Source organism: Microtus ochrogaster, chromosome 8 (genome assembly GCF_000317375.1).
Source record: "Microtus ochrogaster isolate Prairie Vole_2 chromosome 8, MicOch1.0, whole genome shotgun sequence".
Taxonomy (NCBI): domain Eukaryota; kingdom Metazoa; phylum Chordata; class Mammalia; order Rodentia; family Cricetidae; genus Microtus; species Microtus ochrogaster.
In genome coordinates this window covers 19597814-19614513 of record NC_022015.1, presented here as the reverse complement: position 1 = coordinate 19614513, position 16700 = coordinate 19597814, and the positions used below count along the sequence as shown (strand labels likewise).

The 16700-nt window shown below is 50.1% G+C and overlaps 1 protein-coding gene across 2 annotated transcripts; it reads left to right on the top strand.

Annotated features, from left to right (window-relative positions):
* Nucleotides 1-7711: 7711 nt before the first annotated feature.
* LOC106143860 (keratin-associated protein 4-3-like) lies at nucleotides 7712-16693 on the top strand. Of its 2 annotated transcripts, XM_026781451.1 has the most exons (5): nucleotides 7712-7992; nucleotides 8080-8118; nucleotides 8931-9074; nucleotides 9273-9428; nucleotides 16187-16693. In XM_026781451.1, exons 2-5 carry the CDS (start codon nucleotides 8113-8115, stop codon nucleotides 16298-16300), a joined length of 420 nt encoding a protein of 139 aa, XP_026637252.1. In that variant the 5' UTR covers nucleotides 7712-7992; nucleotides 8080-8112; the 3' UTR covers nucleotides 16301-16693. The 2 variants fall into 2 exon arrangements, with proteins under 2 accessions (XP_026637252.1, XP_013203206.1); XM_013347752.2 differs by having other exon boundaries at nucleotides 7712-8118.
* The last annotated feature ends 7 nt before the right edge of the window (nucleotides 16694-16700 follow it).

Genomic DNA, 16700 nt, shown 5'->3' with positions numbered 1-16700 from the left:
TATACATATGGGCAAAGCACCATAAGAATTGTAATAAAATCAATTTTTTTTTCTTTTTTTTGGCATTTTGGTTTTTCGAGACAGGGTTTTTCTGTAGCTTTGGTGCCTGTCCTGGAACTAGCTCTTGTAGACCAGGTTGGCCCCAAACTCACAGAGATCTGATGCTTCTGCCTCCCGAGTGCTGGGATTAAAGGCATGTGCCACCACCGCCCAGCAATCAATCAAACATATTTTTATCTTTTTTTTTCTTTTTTTTTGAGACAGGGTTTCTCTGTGATTTTGGAGCCTGTCCTGGAACTAGCTCTTGTAGACCAGGCTGGTCTCGAACTCACAGAGATCCTCCTGCCTCTGCCTCCCGAGTGCTGGGATTAAAGGCGTGCGCCACCACCGCCCGGCTTCAAACATATTTTTAAAATGGAATGCCAGGCTAGACAGTGGTGACACACACCCTTAGTGCCAGCACTTGGGAGGTAGATGCAGACAGATTTCTGAGTTCAAGGCCAGCCTGATCTACAGAGAGATTTACAGGACAGCCAGAATTACACAGAAAAACCCGTCTCAAAAAACTAACAACGGGCTAGAGAGATGGCTCAGAGGTTAAAAGCACTGGCTGCTCTTCCAAAGGTCCTGAGTTCAATTCCCAGCAACCACATGGTGGGTCACAACCATCTATAATGAGATCTGGTGCCCTCTTCTGGCTTACAGGTATACATGCAGACAGAACACTGTATACATAATAAATAAATCTTTTTTTAAAAAAAAAACCCACCACCAACAACAAAGCATCAAAAATGACAAGACTTGGCTGTCCTGGCCAGAGCCCGTCGCTGTGCTTTCTAAGCTGGAGGCTAACGAAAAGAAAGAGCTGGTAGTGGTGGCACACACCTTTAATCCTGGCAGAAGGATCCCCAAGTTCAAGGCCAGCCTGACCTACAGAGTGAGTTCCAGGACAGCCAGGGATACACAAAGAAACCCTGTATTGAAGGCCCCCCTCAGTCAAAAAAAGACAGATAAGGGACTGAATCTGGTAATAAAAGGGTGTTGCTCAGGTCGTCCAAGAAAGAAGGTCACTCGGTGAGGACCTGACTTTGCAAACTCCATTTTAAAGAAGGGGCTTCATCTTAAGCCATGTAATGAGCTGGGGGGCGGGGCAGAGATCAGCTCCAGAAATGTGCTGTGGTAGCAGAAATTTGAACAGATACCCTAAAAATAGTCAATTAAGTTAAGGAGCAGAGCCATAAAATTTAACAAGGTCCAGATATTTCCGGGAGGCACCCTATCCTTGAAGATACCTTGTTAGTCATTAATGGCTCTTTGTTAGGTTTTCACTCCCCCAAACTGACCAATGGTTTCAGAAACTACCTTACCCTATGCCTTCCTTATCCAATCCCAAAACGATTACAGCGTTTCCCCTTTAAAAGTTCTACCCTTTCCGGGCTCCCTGCCACACTTTCTGCACCCACCATGCTGGGGTGCTGGAAAGGTGTTGGTCCAAACTTGAGTCTGAGTATTAAAAACCCTCATGTAATTTGCATCAGAAATCCAGCTCCGTGAATTCACTTTGGGACCAGAGACTTGGGCGTAACAACTCTAAGATGAATTTTAGGTTCTCTGGCAGCAGGGAGGAAGAGTTTCTGTGAACTGAACCCCAAAATGGCCATGTAGAGGTGAATTTATTGATTATTGCACAAAAGTAGTTTTGGGTAAAACAAGTTTCTCATACTAACGCCTGGATCTAACCTGTATGTTTTGTGAAGGAAAAGATTCCTCCCTTGCAGCCTTAGTCCTTACTGTGTCCTGTTGGAAGGACCCTCCAGGTGTGCCACCAGAGTCTTGTGACCAAAGTCATGCAAAGTCTAGAAAACTTCGGAAAAGCCACTCTGTAGACAGCAGAGAGCAAGCCTATGTGCTACAATGATTTCTTTAAGGGCAAAGTACTTCCAGTACCATTCATTCTGATGTTTACCCTAGATACAGTGTAGCGGATGATGTCATTCTAATGTTTACCCTAGATACAATGATTCTACTCATTCTTCATCTACAAAAGGGGAGCTTCTTCGTAACTGCAACAGGAGTGTGGAAAGGGGACCAGTGCGGTGGCTCATCCCTGTCACCCCAGTATTTGGCAGGCTGAGTGAGCAGGATCATTGCCAATTCAAAGCCATCCTGGGCTACATAGCAAGACCCTGTCTCAAAACAAAGCAAAAGGGGAGGATGGGGGAACCAGCCACGGTAAGCTAAATAGTAACAGACCACCCAGAGGAAGGTCTTTACTTCCAACCATTATCACCTGCCAGCTTAGGACTCAGCCATTGATAAGTTTAATGGAGGCCCGAGTCTCAGTAGTTTACCCTGAAGCAATACCTGGTTGCAGGAAGAACTACAAACTGAGGTTACCTGAGCACCACCCAAGAACAGAACGTCCCAAGGAAATTCCTAACATTCCAACCGCTGTAGATAGGAGCACCTGCGAGCACACACTAACCAGGACACCCCTAGACAAAAGTCAGCCTGTCAGGGGTTCTGAACTTTAGAGACCCCTCACCCCCTCCTTTTCTACTATAAAAACCCAACTCCAGCTGATCTCGGTGTCACTCTGAGTATTCCAGTATGTTGCACACATGGAGAGACTGGGTTTGCAAACTTGTATAAAATAAAGGCTTTTTGCTTTTACATAGAAGCCTTTGTCTCCTTGTTGCTTTTGGGGGACTTTGCTGATCTGGGCATAACACTTAGTGGGTGAAAGTGCTTGCTGCTAGCTCCTGTTCAATCTCCAGATCCCACACAAAGGTAAAAGAAGAGAATCGATCCCACAAAATAGTCCTCTGCCTTCCACACTTGACATGGGGCACCTGTGCTCACACACACCACACACACACACACACACTTACATGGTAATAAGAACATTTTTTTTAAAGAGGCCAAACAAGCAAAAGTATAGAAAGGGGGCTGGAAGGAAATAGTATATTTGAGCAGGCATGTATGCCTTGGAGCGTATGTATGTCTTTGTGTGTGTCTGTGTGTCTTTGTGTATAGGTATGTATGTTCTTGCTAAACTGGCATGCCACCTAAAATAAACTCAAGATAGGGTACCCTCTGCCCATTGCTGCAGTTTAAGTGTTCTAGAAGTCTCTGGCCATGCCTGGAACTACAACCAGGAAGGTTTGTAGCCACTGGACATGGCCTGTGAAGGGGCCATGTGGGCGGTGCTCAGGTGGCTTCTGTGTCCTTCCCTCCCTCTGCCTGGCTCACCAGGGAAGTCTCTCACCCCGGCCCCACCCTTGCAGACCTGTCCGCAGGTTCCTCTGGGGCTGGGGTGTACCATTTCCTGTGGCTTTGGGCTCCCTTATCCAAAGGCTCCCAGGCTCTTCGTCAGGACCCAGGCAGATGGCAGATGGGGGCAGAGGCAGGTGTGACATCCCAAGACTGTAAATAAGTAACGGCTGAGTGGCCCCTGGTGTCTGTTTCCCACCTAATACTCCAACCCGGCGCCAGCACATTCATTATTTAGCTCTTTGGTTTGTACCTGTCCTGAGTTCGTACAGTTCCAAGAAGGTCTGGTCCTCCCCTTTCTCCTGACACCAGAAAGAAAGCAAGCTTCACAATAGGTGAGATGGAGACCGACAACCATGGGTCCACTAATCTGTTCTTCCGTAGCTTGTCCTTGTGACCTTGGCTAAGCTTTGGACATTTTCTGAACCTCCTATTGCCTGGGTCTGAATCCTGGTTTTGCCACTCACTCCCTTGCCGGGAGAATGTATGGGTCTCGACTCCCCTGAGTCTTGGGATGCTTATGTACAAATAGGGATATCAGCAGGAACTCTACAGAGGGCTTCAAAAGGCCGGCATAAAGTGCAGTTCCTGTACGAGACCTCGCCGGGGTAGTCATTAACGACTGTCCAATTATGTGTGTTTCCATGGGACTTGGGATTAAAGCGAAGAGCCTTGGGCATGCCTTGAAAAACTCTACCGTCGAGCTACCCTGCTCTCAGTCTGTGAGACAGGGTTTTGCTGTGTAGCCCCGACTATCCTCAAATTAAGGCTCCTCCTGTCTTCTCTCCCATATTCTGGAACCACAGGGGTGAGAGATGCTACTGTGGCCCAGTGCAAGGGCAGCTTCTCCATTCTCACGAGGTCAGGGCATAGATACAAGGCCTTTCATATTCTTTGTGTTGGTTTTTGAGATGGTTTCTCCGTGTAGTTTTGGCTGTCCGGAACTCTCTCTGTAGACCAAACTGGCTTTGAACTCAGAGATTCACCTGCCTAGGCCTCCTGAGTGCTGAGAACAAAGGCGTGGGCCTCCACCCTCTGAGGCTTTCATTTTCATATTAGGAATGCTGAGAAAACTCCCCCCTTCTCGTGTGTGTGTGTGTGTGTGTGTGTGTGTGTGTGTGTGTGTGTGTGTAGAGAGAGAGAGAGAGAGAGAGAGAGAGAGAGAGAGAGAGAGAAGATGCACTCATGCTACAGCCTGTGTGTGTGTAGATCAGAGGAGTCTGTTCCTTCCTCCCACCTTTTCTTGGCTTTTGAGGGTTGAGTTCAGTTCATCAGACATGCATGTCTGAGCCATCTTGCCAGCCCAGGAGCCTTTTCTTAGTGTCTAGAAGACAACGCTATCTGATAGCCAATGGAGGGGCAGGAATTATTAGATCAAAATGCTGCTTGATTGACTCCCTCTCAGGGTCATACCCAAGCCTGCCCAAGCTTCTCTCATCTGCTGGTCCCTCTGGATCTCCCGTCTCTCAACCGGTCCATGATGATGGGGAACATGGTATCCTTTTCTCACTCTTCTGGGTCAGTTCAACACTATCCTATCTGACATCTTCAGCTGTGAACTTCAGGTAGAAGGAGCATGGCAGCCATTGGTTAGAGTAAAGTCAGTGTTCCCTACCTCCTACTGATGGTATAACGTGGGTAGAAGTGGGGCCTTGGCAAAGCAAGGCACATGCATCATCCCTCCTATTGGCTTGTCTGGTGCACTGTCTGCCCTCCTACACACTGGAGGAGCCAATGGTAGGAACAGAATACCATCAGCAGTGAGTCTGGCCACTGCAGAGCATGGGTGTGCCTGGGGCCCTTGCCAAGGCTCACATCTCTCTGTTGGAAGGGGCTGAAGACAGGCGGTGGGAGGCTGGGGGAGCTTTTCCTTTCCTACAGCAGAGAGGAAACTGCCCTCATCCTGGTCCTTGAGACTCAGAAAGAAGAGAATCTCAAGGAAGCAATCTGATCCCGCTTCAAATCAACCAACAATGCTGACTTCAGGGACTAGCCGAGCACTGTTCCCTGGGCTCAGTCATTCCCGAGAAGGCCAGAGGCGGCATAGGAATGGCTGGGACCCTGCTGCTGTGATTGAAGGCTGAAGGGGGATTCAGGACCCGGAAACTGTTGTGTAACAAAACTTTTTCCTGGGGAAACACATACCCCACCTACTCACCATCTACTTGCCCCAGATAGGCAGCCCAGGAAAGACCGAAGTACCCATATCACCAAAGTCCAACTTGGTTAGCCAATGAGTTACTTACAGGAATATGGGTGTGGAGTTACTTAGAGGAGCAGAAATGACTCAAAGACATGTGTATGGTCAGAGCCCACCCCAGGGTAGGTGACAGCGCGGAAAGCCGAGAACCAGTAGCACACTGCAGTTAGCAGGCAGCTCAGAGTGTCCTGCCCACGTGACTCAGTTGGCCTAAACCTACTGGTCTCAGTGCTCTTCACAGCTTGTCTTGCTGAAGGACTCTCAGCAGGTGTCACTTACTCCGGCAGGTAGAGGCCCAGAGAATCTGGTCATATTCAGAGACTTCCTGAAGCTGTTTTGAGTTGTCTACCTTTCTGTTTCAAGGGTTTCCCTGCAAGACGAAATGCTTCAGTCTTGAAGGAATCTGTATACAATAGTGGCACAGAGCCTGACATTTATTTATTTATTTACTTATTTATTTATTTATTTTCCTGAGACAGGGTTTTTTCTGTGTAATAGCCTAGATGTCTTGGAACTCCATTTGTAGACCAGGCTGGCCTGAGCTCACAAAGGTCTACCTGCCTCTGCCTCTGCCTCTGCCTCCCGAGTGCTGGGATTAAAGGCATGCGCCACCGTGACCTGACAATTTCTGTGGTGTAAGGAGGCCCATGGGAGCAGGCATAGTGGTGCACACCTTTAATCCTAGCACTGAGGAGGCAAGGCAGAGGCAGGCACATCTCTATGAGCTCAGGGCCAGCCTGGTCTACATAGCCAGGGCAGCCAGAGCTACACAGTAAGACTCTGGGGCAAGGGGGGGGGGAGAGATACAACCTAAAATAAAATAGAAAGTAAATAAAAAATATAAAATGAAAAGGAAGTCCAGGGGAAGCAGCTGTGGTAAGTACATCAGGGGAGAGAATCTCTTCACATAACAGGTGTGGGTGACACTGTATCACAGGCCTCCACAAGAGCTGTGTCTGTGTGCAAAGGCACGTACATGCACACATATGCAACCAGAAGGTTAGGAGTGACAGGGAAACTGAGCAGAGCAGCAGCCAAGGGAACAGGTGCCAGATAACAGTCCCTCAGCAGGTAGAGTCAGAGCTGGATTTAGAGTCTTTAGTGTTAGGAGCTGTTGTCTTCTGGGTGGTCCCAAGGCCAAGTACTAAGAGCTTGGGTCGTGGAGATGAATCAGGACAAGCAGTGCAGCCCTGGCAGTCTGACCCAGGAGCCAGGCAGAAATGGAGACACATTCAATACCCTAGGACGAGGCTGCAGAGTGCGAGCCCAACATGGTAACTTCTGCCTCAAGTGGGCAGCAAGACCCTGAAAGGGCACAGCTGAGCATAGGCCTGAGGGACGAGGAAGGAGTTCAAGAGAGGGAAAGGGAAGGGTGTTTTGGGCAGAGGGCAGAGCATCCCCGAGGCCTCAGAGCTGAGACAGTGCATAGCTCAGCATCCCTGAAGTAGATCTTCCGTGGACCACCGAAAGAACTGATCAGACACAAAGTCGTATCTATTTCTAGACGTGTATATGGCCTGTCCTCCAATAGAAAGACAGCAGGAGGGAAGGAAGTTTGCTTTATTCTCCGAGCTCTGGAGAGAAGCCAGGGGAGGCTGAGTCTGCTAAGGCTGTGTTTTATCCTGCAGTCAGTGGGTGTTGGTGGTTCAGCATAGAACAGGACCAGGTGTGAGCACCGCACTCAGGGGGCTGAGGTCGCTGCTGTGAGGCCCAGACCAAACCACACTACATGGTGTGAGTTTCAGGTCAGCTTGGGTCACAGACCTCGTCTTAGCAAACAAAATGTGAATGAAGGAGAGAAATGGGGGGAGGGGACGGACAGCCGACGGGGATGGGGACAATACACACGGGACTGGACTGCTAGACTGACGCTGGTGAAGTGAGAGGGGCCTGGCAGAAAAGAAAGGAAAGGCCTTGGGGACAAGGAACCTGGTGATCCCCTCACTTGCAAGCTTTTATTGTGAGACACCGTTGCCATTTAGTCAGAGCATCTGCTTTTTCGTGGGACTTGCGGGGAGTCTTGCTCCTTGTCTACAATTGATCCTGCTCTTGCCCTTCTCCAGAAAATAAAGTTTAAAAACGCAGTATGTCTGAGGCAGGCAGTTCCCCCTTTGCAGAAAAGGGAGTGGACCCATCCAGCATCTGACGAGCATCCTTCCTGAGCCAGCGGTGGCGAGAATTCGCTACTTCCAATTCTGGAGGGAAAGCCGGGATGGTGGCGATTACCTAGGGTACGTGGTCGAAAAAGGCAAGGAGAGTACAACGAGGCGGGAATAGAGAGTTTGGGTCTCTGCGGCCGCCGTAGTGGAAGCACTGTGGTCCCCTTGGCAACGGCAAGAGGCAAGAAGCAGCGCCAAGCTCCTGGGCGGTGCTGGCGCCTTGGCGGTTCGGACCCAAGGCAGCGTGTTATCTGTAAACGGCCCGAGGGACTTGGGGACTGCTGAGGGCGTGGCTCAGGCGAAGAGAAGGTGCTGGATCCCGAGACCCCCGCCTGTCCAGCTGCCATCCGTGGGCCTCAGGTTTCTCCACTCAGGAAGAGAGGGAAGACTGGGCACCCCGGCCTAAGGGTACTCGGCTTTGAGCCCAGAATCTTCTCTTTTCTGCAGCAGCTCCTGGACGGACTAGTGTTGACCTGCCCCATGGACGTGAGTCCAGTGCTATGTGCTCTCCTTTGAGCTTGGACTGGGGAGGGGGCTTTCTTTCTATCCAATACCTTTTAGCTCTGGACCAGAGCTGTGAGACAGTGCCCAGGGTGCACTTCCCGGGAGGTGGCACGTTTTAGGGATCCCTAGCAAGATAGTGTGCTAGCAATCAAAGAGACAGTAAGCAATACAAGCAGAGGCCTAGGGGCCAGAGAGAGGATGGAGCCTGATTGCAGGGTATGGGGTGGAGTACGGAGTAGCTAGGACTAGGGTGGGGAAGCTTTGTCCCTGAAATAAGCAGTTGTTGGGAGTCGCTGGTGGAGATGCCAGGGCAGTCTGATGTGGAAAGAAATGAGTTAGAAGATGCGGGGTGCACGGCTTTAATCCCAGCACTCGGGAGGCAGAGACAGGCGGATCTCTGTGAGTTCGAGACCAGCCTGGTCTACAAGAACTAGTTCCAGATCAGGCTCCAAAACTACAGAGGAAACCCTGTCTCGAAAAAATAAAATAAAATAAAATAAAAGAAATGAATTAGAAGAGGGGCGAGGGCAGAGAGAGATGGGAAACCTGTCAGATCAGAGCTAGATACAAGAATCTGTGCAGAGAAGTGTTCTACAAAGGAGAGCAGTGTTTCACAGATATCTCTAAACTGACAGCAGGTACTTGATAGTAAGATGAGAATGGCTGAGATGGCCGAGGGACAGGGCGGAGGTGAGTCAGTGCCCTGTGGACCTCTCACCTAGCTCTGTGCCCCTCCTGGCATCCTGTACAGCTCTTGCCCCACCTCACGCCCCTCCTCCTCTGTGCTTATCTAGACCTCCTCTGGCCCATGGAATCCAGCCCCAGCGTCCATCAGCAGCCCTCCCTTGCTGCTCCCCATCCCGGCTATCGTCTTCATCGCTGTGGGCGTGTATTTGCTGCTGCTGGGCTTGGTGCTGCTGACCAGGCACTGCCTGCTGGTGAGGAGCCTGGAGGGGCAGGAAGGGACCAGGAACCTGGTGATTAGTGTGTCCCCTCACCTGCCATTTAGTCAGCGCATCTGTCCTTTCCGTGGGACCAGGAGAGCCTTCTTATCTCCAGTTAGTCCTTCCCTTGTAGAGAGGAGGGCTGCCTGTCCCTGCTGTCTGGTCCAGATACTGAGTCTTGTCATCTCCCAGGCTCAGGGCTGCTGCACAGACTGCAGCTCTCCATGCAGGAAGCAGACTGCCTCAGAGACCCAGGACTGTTGCTGGAGCTGCGCAGAAGCCTGCGACTTCCCTCTGCCCAGTCCAGCCCACTACCTGGATGCCTGCTGCCCTCATCCCAGCGAAGCTGTGAGTTCCGTTCTTAACGCGTTCTTAACCCTCTGGTCTGGGCATGGTCCGGGCCTTCATTTCTTTGTCCAGCACATTTATTACTGAGCCCCAACCCTAGGCCAGGTACTGAGTCATAGGCAGACAGCTAAAGGCAACATGGCCGCATATCAGATTGTGTCTGGAGATGAATGGTACTTGAAAGAAAAGAACATAGGATGACAGCTGGAGAAAGATGATTTGTGTGACGCGCCCAGTGCATAATCAGGACTTTTTTTTTTTTTTTTTTTTTTGAGATAAGCTTTCTCTGTTATATAGTGCTGGCTGTCCTGGAGCTCACTGTGTAGACCAGGCTGGCCTTGAACTCACAGAGCTCACTTGCCTCTGCTTCCCAAGTTCTGGGAATAAAGGTGAGAACCATCATACTGAACCTCGTAATCAGGACTTCTGAACAAAGTAGTTAAAAGAAAACAGGGTTGTAAGTGAAGCGCTTGTCTGCTGTGGACCGGGACGTAGCACCGACCTCAACAAGACGCCTTCTGTTCGTTGGGAGATATATTCCAGAGAGCTCACTGCTGGAGGCTCTGTGCTGTTTCCACCAGCAACTCTGAGAGATGAGGATTTATTTAAATTTAACATTATTTAAAATTGTAAAATTTCGCTTGCAGCAGGGTCTTGCAGATGAGGCTAGCCTTAAACTCCTGGTCCTCTTGCTTCAGTCACCTGAGTGCCGAGCCTACAGGTGTGAGCCACAGCTTCTAGGAGGCAGTGCTGTTCTTGCTTTATGCACATTAGCGCTTCTCTTCCCAAGTAAAATTAAATTTCATCTCAGCCGTAACCAGCTCTAGACTTCAGAGCCAGGGGCCCCCTTTGGTTCCGGAGACCTCACTTCTAGCCAGCTGAAATGGCACGGAACCACAGCCTTCCAGACATATTTGTCTTTTAGAGGTTTTGTTCCCAGCAGGACTTCATAGGTGCCAAGACGGTGGAAAGCTTAATTTTATTTCTAAAATTAAATTATATTAATTATCAAGCAGGCTGGGTTTTTGCTGGTTTAGTTGTTTTGTTTGGCTTTGCTTTTTTGAGACAGGGTCTCACTATGTAACCCAGGCTGGCCTCAAGCTCACAGAGATCCTCCTGCCTCTGCCTCCACAGTGCTGGGATTACAGGTGGGTTTTATAATAAAAATCTATTTTTAGGCCGGGCGATGGTGGCGCACGCCTTTAATCCCAGCACTCGGGAGGCAGAGGCAGGTGGATCTCTGTGAGTTCGAGGCCAGCCTGGTCTACAAGAGCTAATTCCAGGACTGGCGCCAAAAGCTACAGAGAAACCCTGTCTCGAAAAACCAAAAAAAGAAAAAAAAATCTATTTTTATTACTAAAGGTATTGTCTATGAAATACTCAGGTAGAAAGGCAAAGTGGTGGAGCACTCGGCTAGCGTCACAGGAAACAAGGGCGTGTGCAGAGATAGGAGGAGTGGTCATCTTCCAGGTGCTCTGTGAAGTTGCCTTCTTTGTGTGTGTGCGCTACCCTCATGCCTCACCATGACTACCGCGCATTCCTCCCTCCCTCCAAAGATGGAGCCCCGCCATACAGTCTGCTTCCTTATGACCATTTCAACTGCACATCGCACTTGGCCATGTGTCCGTGCCTGAACCTGGAGGTATAGATGTATTATTCTGCTCTCCTGCTCTCCTTGCGGAGGAATAAGAGGGCTTGGGGATGCTTGTGGCTTTCCCAGTGTTACACAGAAAAGCCTTGGCTCGCAAATGGCTCCACAGTTTAAGCTGCAATAGAATCCTCGAGGGAGAAGCTGACCTACAGAAGACAACAATTTTTACGTTTGTGGGTTTAAAAATGTTCAGTGTGATCAACCACCTTCTTGGACAGGGACTATTTTGGGCTCAAAGATTAAGACAACAGAGTTCCTGTCCTTGGAGTGATGACCTTCCTTAGCAGGGGGTAACAGACTGAGCCACAGCAAATTCTTAGCTTGGATTGACTGTGCTTGGTGCAAATCCCTGGCAGATGTTTTGACTTTCAAAATAAATGATGAGGGCTGGCAATACAACTGAGCTGGGAGGGTGTTTGCCTAGTGTGCTGGAGGCACTGGGTTGATTCCCAGCACCACATAAACTAGGTGTGGATGCCTTCCGGTTCACAGGCAACGGGCAGGCACGGTGCACAAACACACACAAGGTCAGAATACTCAGGTGCTCGTAATAACAATCAGAAGTTCAAGGTAAAGCTACGTAGGAAGTTCAAGGCCAGTATGGGCAAGCTACCCTGTCTCAAAAATAAATTTGAGGGCTAGAGAGATGGCCCAGCAGATAAGAGCACTGGCTGCTCTTCCAAAGGACCTGGGTTTGATTCCCAGCAACCACATCAGACTCAGAACTCTTTCTGAGTCTATTTGAAAGAAGATAGCCACTGGCTGGGCGGTGGTGGCGCACGCCTTTAATCCCAGCACTTGGGAGGCAGAGGCAGGCAGGTCTCTGGGAGTTCAAGGCCAGCCTGGTCTACAAGAGCTAGTTCCAGGACAGGCTCCAAAGCTACAGAGAAACCCTGTCTTGAAAAACTTAAAAAAAAAAAAAAAAGATAGCTGTTCACTCTCACTATGAAGGCACTGCTGGGACTTGCTGTGCAGAGGCACAAGGGATCCAGAACACCTATCTCAAGGAGTTACCATCTCCTTCCCTATCTGTCCACATGGGGTGACAAGTCAGGGATTCAGCTTCTCAGGAAAAGCGATGAGCTGAGGTGCTGAGGTTGACTGTGAGAAGACAGGGTCTCCCACCTGTTGGTGCAGAGCTTCAGAATCTCGTGGACCTGTGAGAAGACAGGGTCTCCCAGCTGTTGGTGCATGGGCTTCAGAACCTTGTGCACATGAGAAACTGGTCCTGTCCAGTTCCTTCTGGATCCAGAAAGAGATGTAGAGTGATCAAGGGGAGGCCAAGCTCACCCTGTCCTTGATCTGTCTTTCCTCCAAGGATATTAAAGTGCCTCTGTTCTCCAGGTTCCTTATGGTAACAATGCCAGCCAAAAAGGTTACAGAGCCTGTCTGTTTGGCCAGTGTAGACACTGAGGCTCACAGGAGATTGGGTGACTCCCTCGCCTGGGGTCAGATGCGCCAGCCAGACCACAAACCCGAGGTTTTCTTCCTCTCTGTAGAAGAGCCCTGCTCTCTGAATGATGGAGCCTTGGTTTCTTCCCTCCCTCATGTGTACAGTACACACGGAACACGGAGCCACCGTGTGAGGCTTTGTGCTGGCCCTGGGGGCTCAGCAAAAATAAGCCAGACCATCTCCCTGTGCTCCCAGGGCTTACAATGTGGTGAAGGGCAGAGATAAATGAGCAGACAGTTCTAGGCACAGAAGGGGGTGACCAAAAACAAGCGGGACCTCGCACGTCAGGCCTCCAGGCCTCTCGCTCACTTGTAGGTAGGTCTGGGGCAGGATTCTAGTCTGTACTTTTTAACAAGCTCCTGTAATTCAGATGTATGTTAGAATTAAGAACTACCACTAAAGTGGGGCATAGTAGCACACGCCTTTGATTCCAGCACTCGGGAGGGAGAAGCAGATGGATCTCTGTGAGTTCGAGGACAGCCTGGGCTACATAGCAAGTGGGGAAACCAGACGACAGGTGTGGCTCCCTTCACCGAGTGCTCACTAAGGATCTCATTTCGGTCCACTGGCACTGTAAAAAATCAATGCGATATCTGTCTCAGAGACGAGGAAACTGAGGCTCAGAACATAATTTAGCCAGGCAGAATTCACACCTAGGTCTTACTATTCTAGTGCGTGAGCACCAACTAGCCAGTAAAATGTCCAGCCCTCCCGAAGTCCAAAATGTAAACCCCACCCAAGAACACAGGGGTTAACAGGCTGCAGAGTCATTAATGTACTTAAAACAGCAGAGGTCTTCCAGGGCCCATTGCTCGTGAGAGTCAAGAAATCCATTAGCCAGTTATTAATGGCTGGACTAAACCCTTCTGTGAACAGAGCCAGAAGACGCTTTTAATACCCTCTTTCCTGAGGTAAGGGCAGTGAAGTGTTCTGGCCAGTGGCTCTGTACAGAGTGGTGGTGCGGTCCTCTAGAAACCCACAGACCCCACTTCATCCCCAGAGATGCCCAAACCATGCTCTACACAAAGAAGCCACTTCTCTTTCCCTCCACCGACAGCCTTCGCCCCTGTTGACAGTAACAGGCCAGTTTAGACCCCTTCCCCTGGGCTGGCTGGGCTCCCCCCCTTGCTGGAGCCTCTCCTGACAGCCGATCTCTCTGGTCATCTGACACAGTACCCCGAAATCTCAGCTGTTGGAAAGGTCATTTCCCTATTCCTGGCTTGGCCCGGTTTCTGATGCAACTGTGGCTGTCACTAGCTTTGCTCGTGGCCTCAAGGAGCCAGTCTTCTGTCACACAGCCACCGGGGTGTGTCCACGCCAGTACCTTGGCCTGCCTCCCATCCATGCCTGGGGCAGTTGCAGATCATCCCAGTCCGAGGCCAGAGGAGCGAGGGTTGGCGTGTTGAATGTCCCTTTCTATCTCTCAGGACATTATGTCCACGAGACAGTCATCTCTCCTGGAGTTGAGAGGCCCTCTTCTGCCTTTCCCTAAAGAAGGCAAAGTGATATGCTTAGCTTAGTTTATACATTCAGCATCTATCTGTGGCTCAAACACCTGTTGAGCGTGTCTTCACCCTAAGTAGAGAACATGAGACCAACTGTGCCTTTGAAGCCTTAGAATGAAGCCAACATTCCTGGCCTTGGGAAAATAGGCACAGGGAATCCCAGGCCCAGGGAAACCAACTCCAGTTCAAGCCAGTTTCTCTCTGGTTGTGTTCTTTTGGGCAAATCACTATGCATTTCCATTTTGTTTTGTAAAAAGCTCCCTTCCCCACTCAGAGTGGTTCAAAAGTAGAGCCTTTGCCTAATGTTCATAGGTCCTAGATTCTACGCACTGAGGGAAAAAAGCCTTTTTTCTTTAGATTTATTTTATCTATGAGTGGCTTGCCTGAGGAAAACCCTACACCATGTGTGCCTAAGGACATCAAAAGGTGTCACAGCCCCTGGAATTTGGGATCTGGAGTTTCAATGACTCCGAGCCAATATGTAGGTGTTGGGAACTGAACTCAGGTCCTCTGGAAGAGCTAAGATTGCTCTTAACTGCTTCAGCCCCTCGTTTTATTTTTGTTTGTTTGTCGTTTAGAGACAATTCATGTAGCTCAGGCTGACTTGAACTTCTCCTGCCTTCTCCTCCAAGTGCTGGGATTACAGGCTCAAGTCATGATACCTGGCTTAAAAAGTCAGGTTTATTTATTTATTTGTTTTTTGAGACAGGAGCTCTCTGTGTCTCTGGTTCTCAGTCTGTGGGTCACAACCCCTTCATGATCACACAGTCCTTTCCCAGAGGTTGCCTAAGACCACCGGAAAACACGAACGTTTCCAGCTGGCCTCGAACTCACAAAGATCCGCCTGCCTCTGCTTCCCGAGTGCTGGGATTAAAGGCATGCGCCACCACCGCCCGGCGCAAAATTAGTTATGAAGTAGCAACAAAAATAACTGTATGGCCGGGCGGTGGTGGCACACGCCTTTAATCCCAGCACTCGGGAGGCAGAGGCAGGCGGATCTCTGTGAGTTCGAGACCAGCCTGGTCTACAAGAGCTAGTTCCAGGACAGGCTCCAAAACCACGGAGAAACCCTGTCTCGAAAAACAAAAAACAAAACAAAACAAAAAAATAACTGTATGGCTGAGGGTCACCACAACGTGAGGTGTATTAAAGGATCGCAGCGTTGGGCAGGTTGAGAGCCACTGCTGTTATGTAGCCCTGGCTGCCCTGGAACTCAAGATGTAGATCAGGCTGGCCTCAAACTCACAGAAACCCACCTGCTTTAGCACTAGGAAGTAAGTGAGTTCTATTATGGCAGGCCACACAGTGAAATTCTGCCTCAAAACGAAGGCCAACAGAAGCCCCAAGTACTTGATAGGTGGAAGCAGGAGGATTGTCAGGATTTTTTTTAAAATGATTTATTTAACTTTATTTTATGTGCATTGGTGTGAAGGTGTCAGATCTCATGGAACTGCATTTTCAGACAGTTGTGAGCTGCCATGTGGGTGCTGGGAATTGAACCCGGGTCCTCTGGAAGAGCAGTCAGTGCTCTTAACCGCGGAGCCATCTCTCCAGCCCCAGATTGTCAGGATTTTGAGGCCAACCTAGTCATAGTTCCAGATTAGCATGAGCTATACAGTGAGAACCTGTCTCACAAAGGAAGGAGGGAAGACATCTTGCAGTTTGGTTTGATGCCAGCAAAGAAGTCCAACACCCAGAAGTTACCTTCATGAGGATAGAAATGTGCTCTCCAGGTCCTGGCTTCCTCTGGTTTGCACAGGGCTCAGAGCAGAGCAGAGCTGACCCCCCAAATTCTAGTCAGACTTAAAGCCAGTTCTTCACTGGTCTGCTCTCCTCACCCACGGAGCCCCTGCGCACTGGAGCTTGGAGGCTACTGGAGTAGGCTAGTGTGCTACCGTGTGTCACTGCTGGAGTAGGCCAGTGTGCTACCGTGTGTCACTGCTGGAGTAGGCTAGTGTACTACTGTGTGTGTCACTGCTGGAGTAGGCTAGTGTACTACCGTGTGTCACTGCTGAATTCTCAGCATGGAGAATTGCTTTGTTTCCAGAGAAGGTGGATGGAACTGGGCAGGGGGACCTCCCTTCTCCAGTTGGAGGAAAGCACACCCAAGTCCTGGTGCTGCTTCATCCATCCTTCTCTTCTCCCTCAGGGTTGGGCTCCTAGATGTCCTCAATGCTGCCCCTTGTGTGACTGTGCCTGCGCCTGCCAGCTTCCGGACTGCCAGAGCCTCAACTGCCTCTGTTTCGAGATCAAGCTCAGATGAAGGATGGGAGTGGGGGGCTTGTTCTTTGGGGAGTGGCCAGCCCCTAGGGCCCCCTCTAAAATGGCCCTCAGGACACCACTGCTAGGCCACTGGAATCACAGCTGGCAGGTCCAGCCTAACCTGGGAGCCTTGAGTGGAGGGCCTGGTTCCCTGCAGGACAGGATTCTGAGAGCCCTTGGACAGCTGAATTCAGTTCCTTCGGAAAGCTGGAAGGAAAAGGGGCTGGTGTTCGGCCCAGTGCCCCTACCCCTCGCCCCCTCCCTCCCTGGTAAACTATATAAGTGAAGGTGAGGATGCCAGACATCGCTCACCCAGGCAACCGTATGAGAGGGCTCTGCCAACCTGGAATATCAAGATATAGGGACAGCCAATTGCAGCCTGCCTATAGACTCCCAGTTAT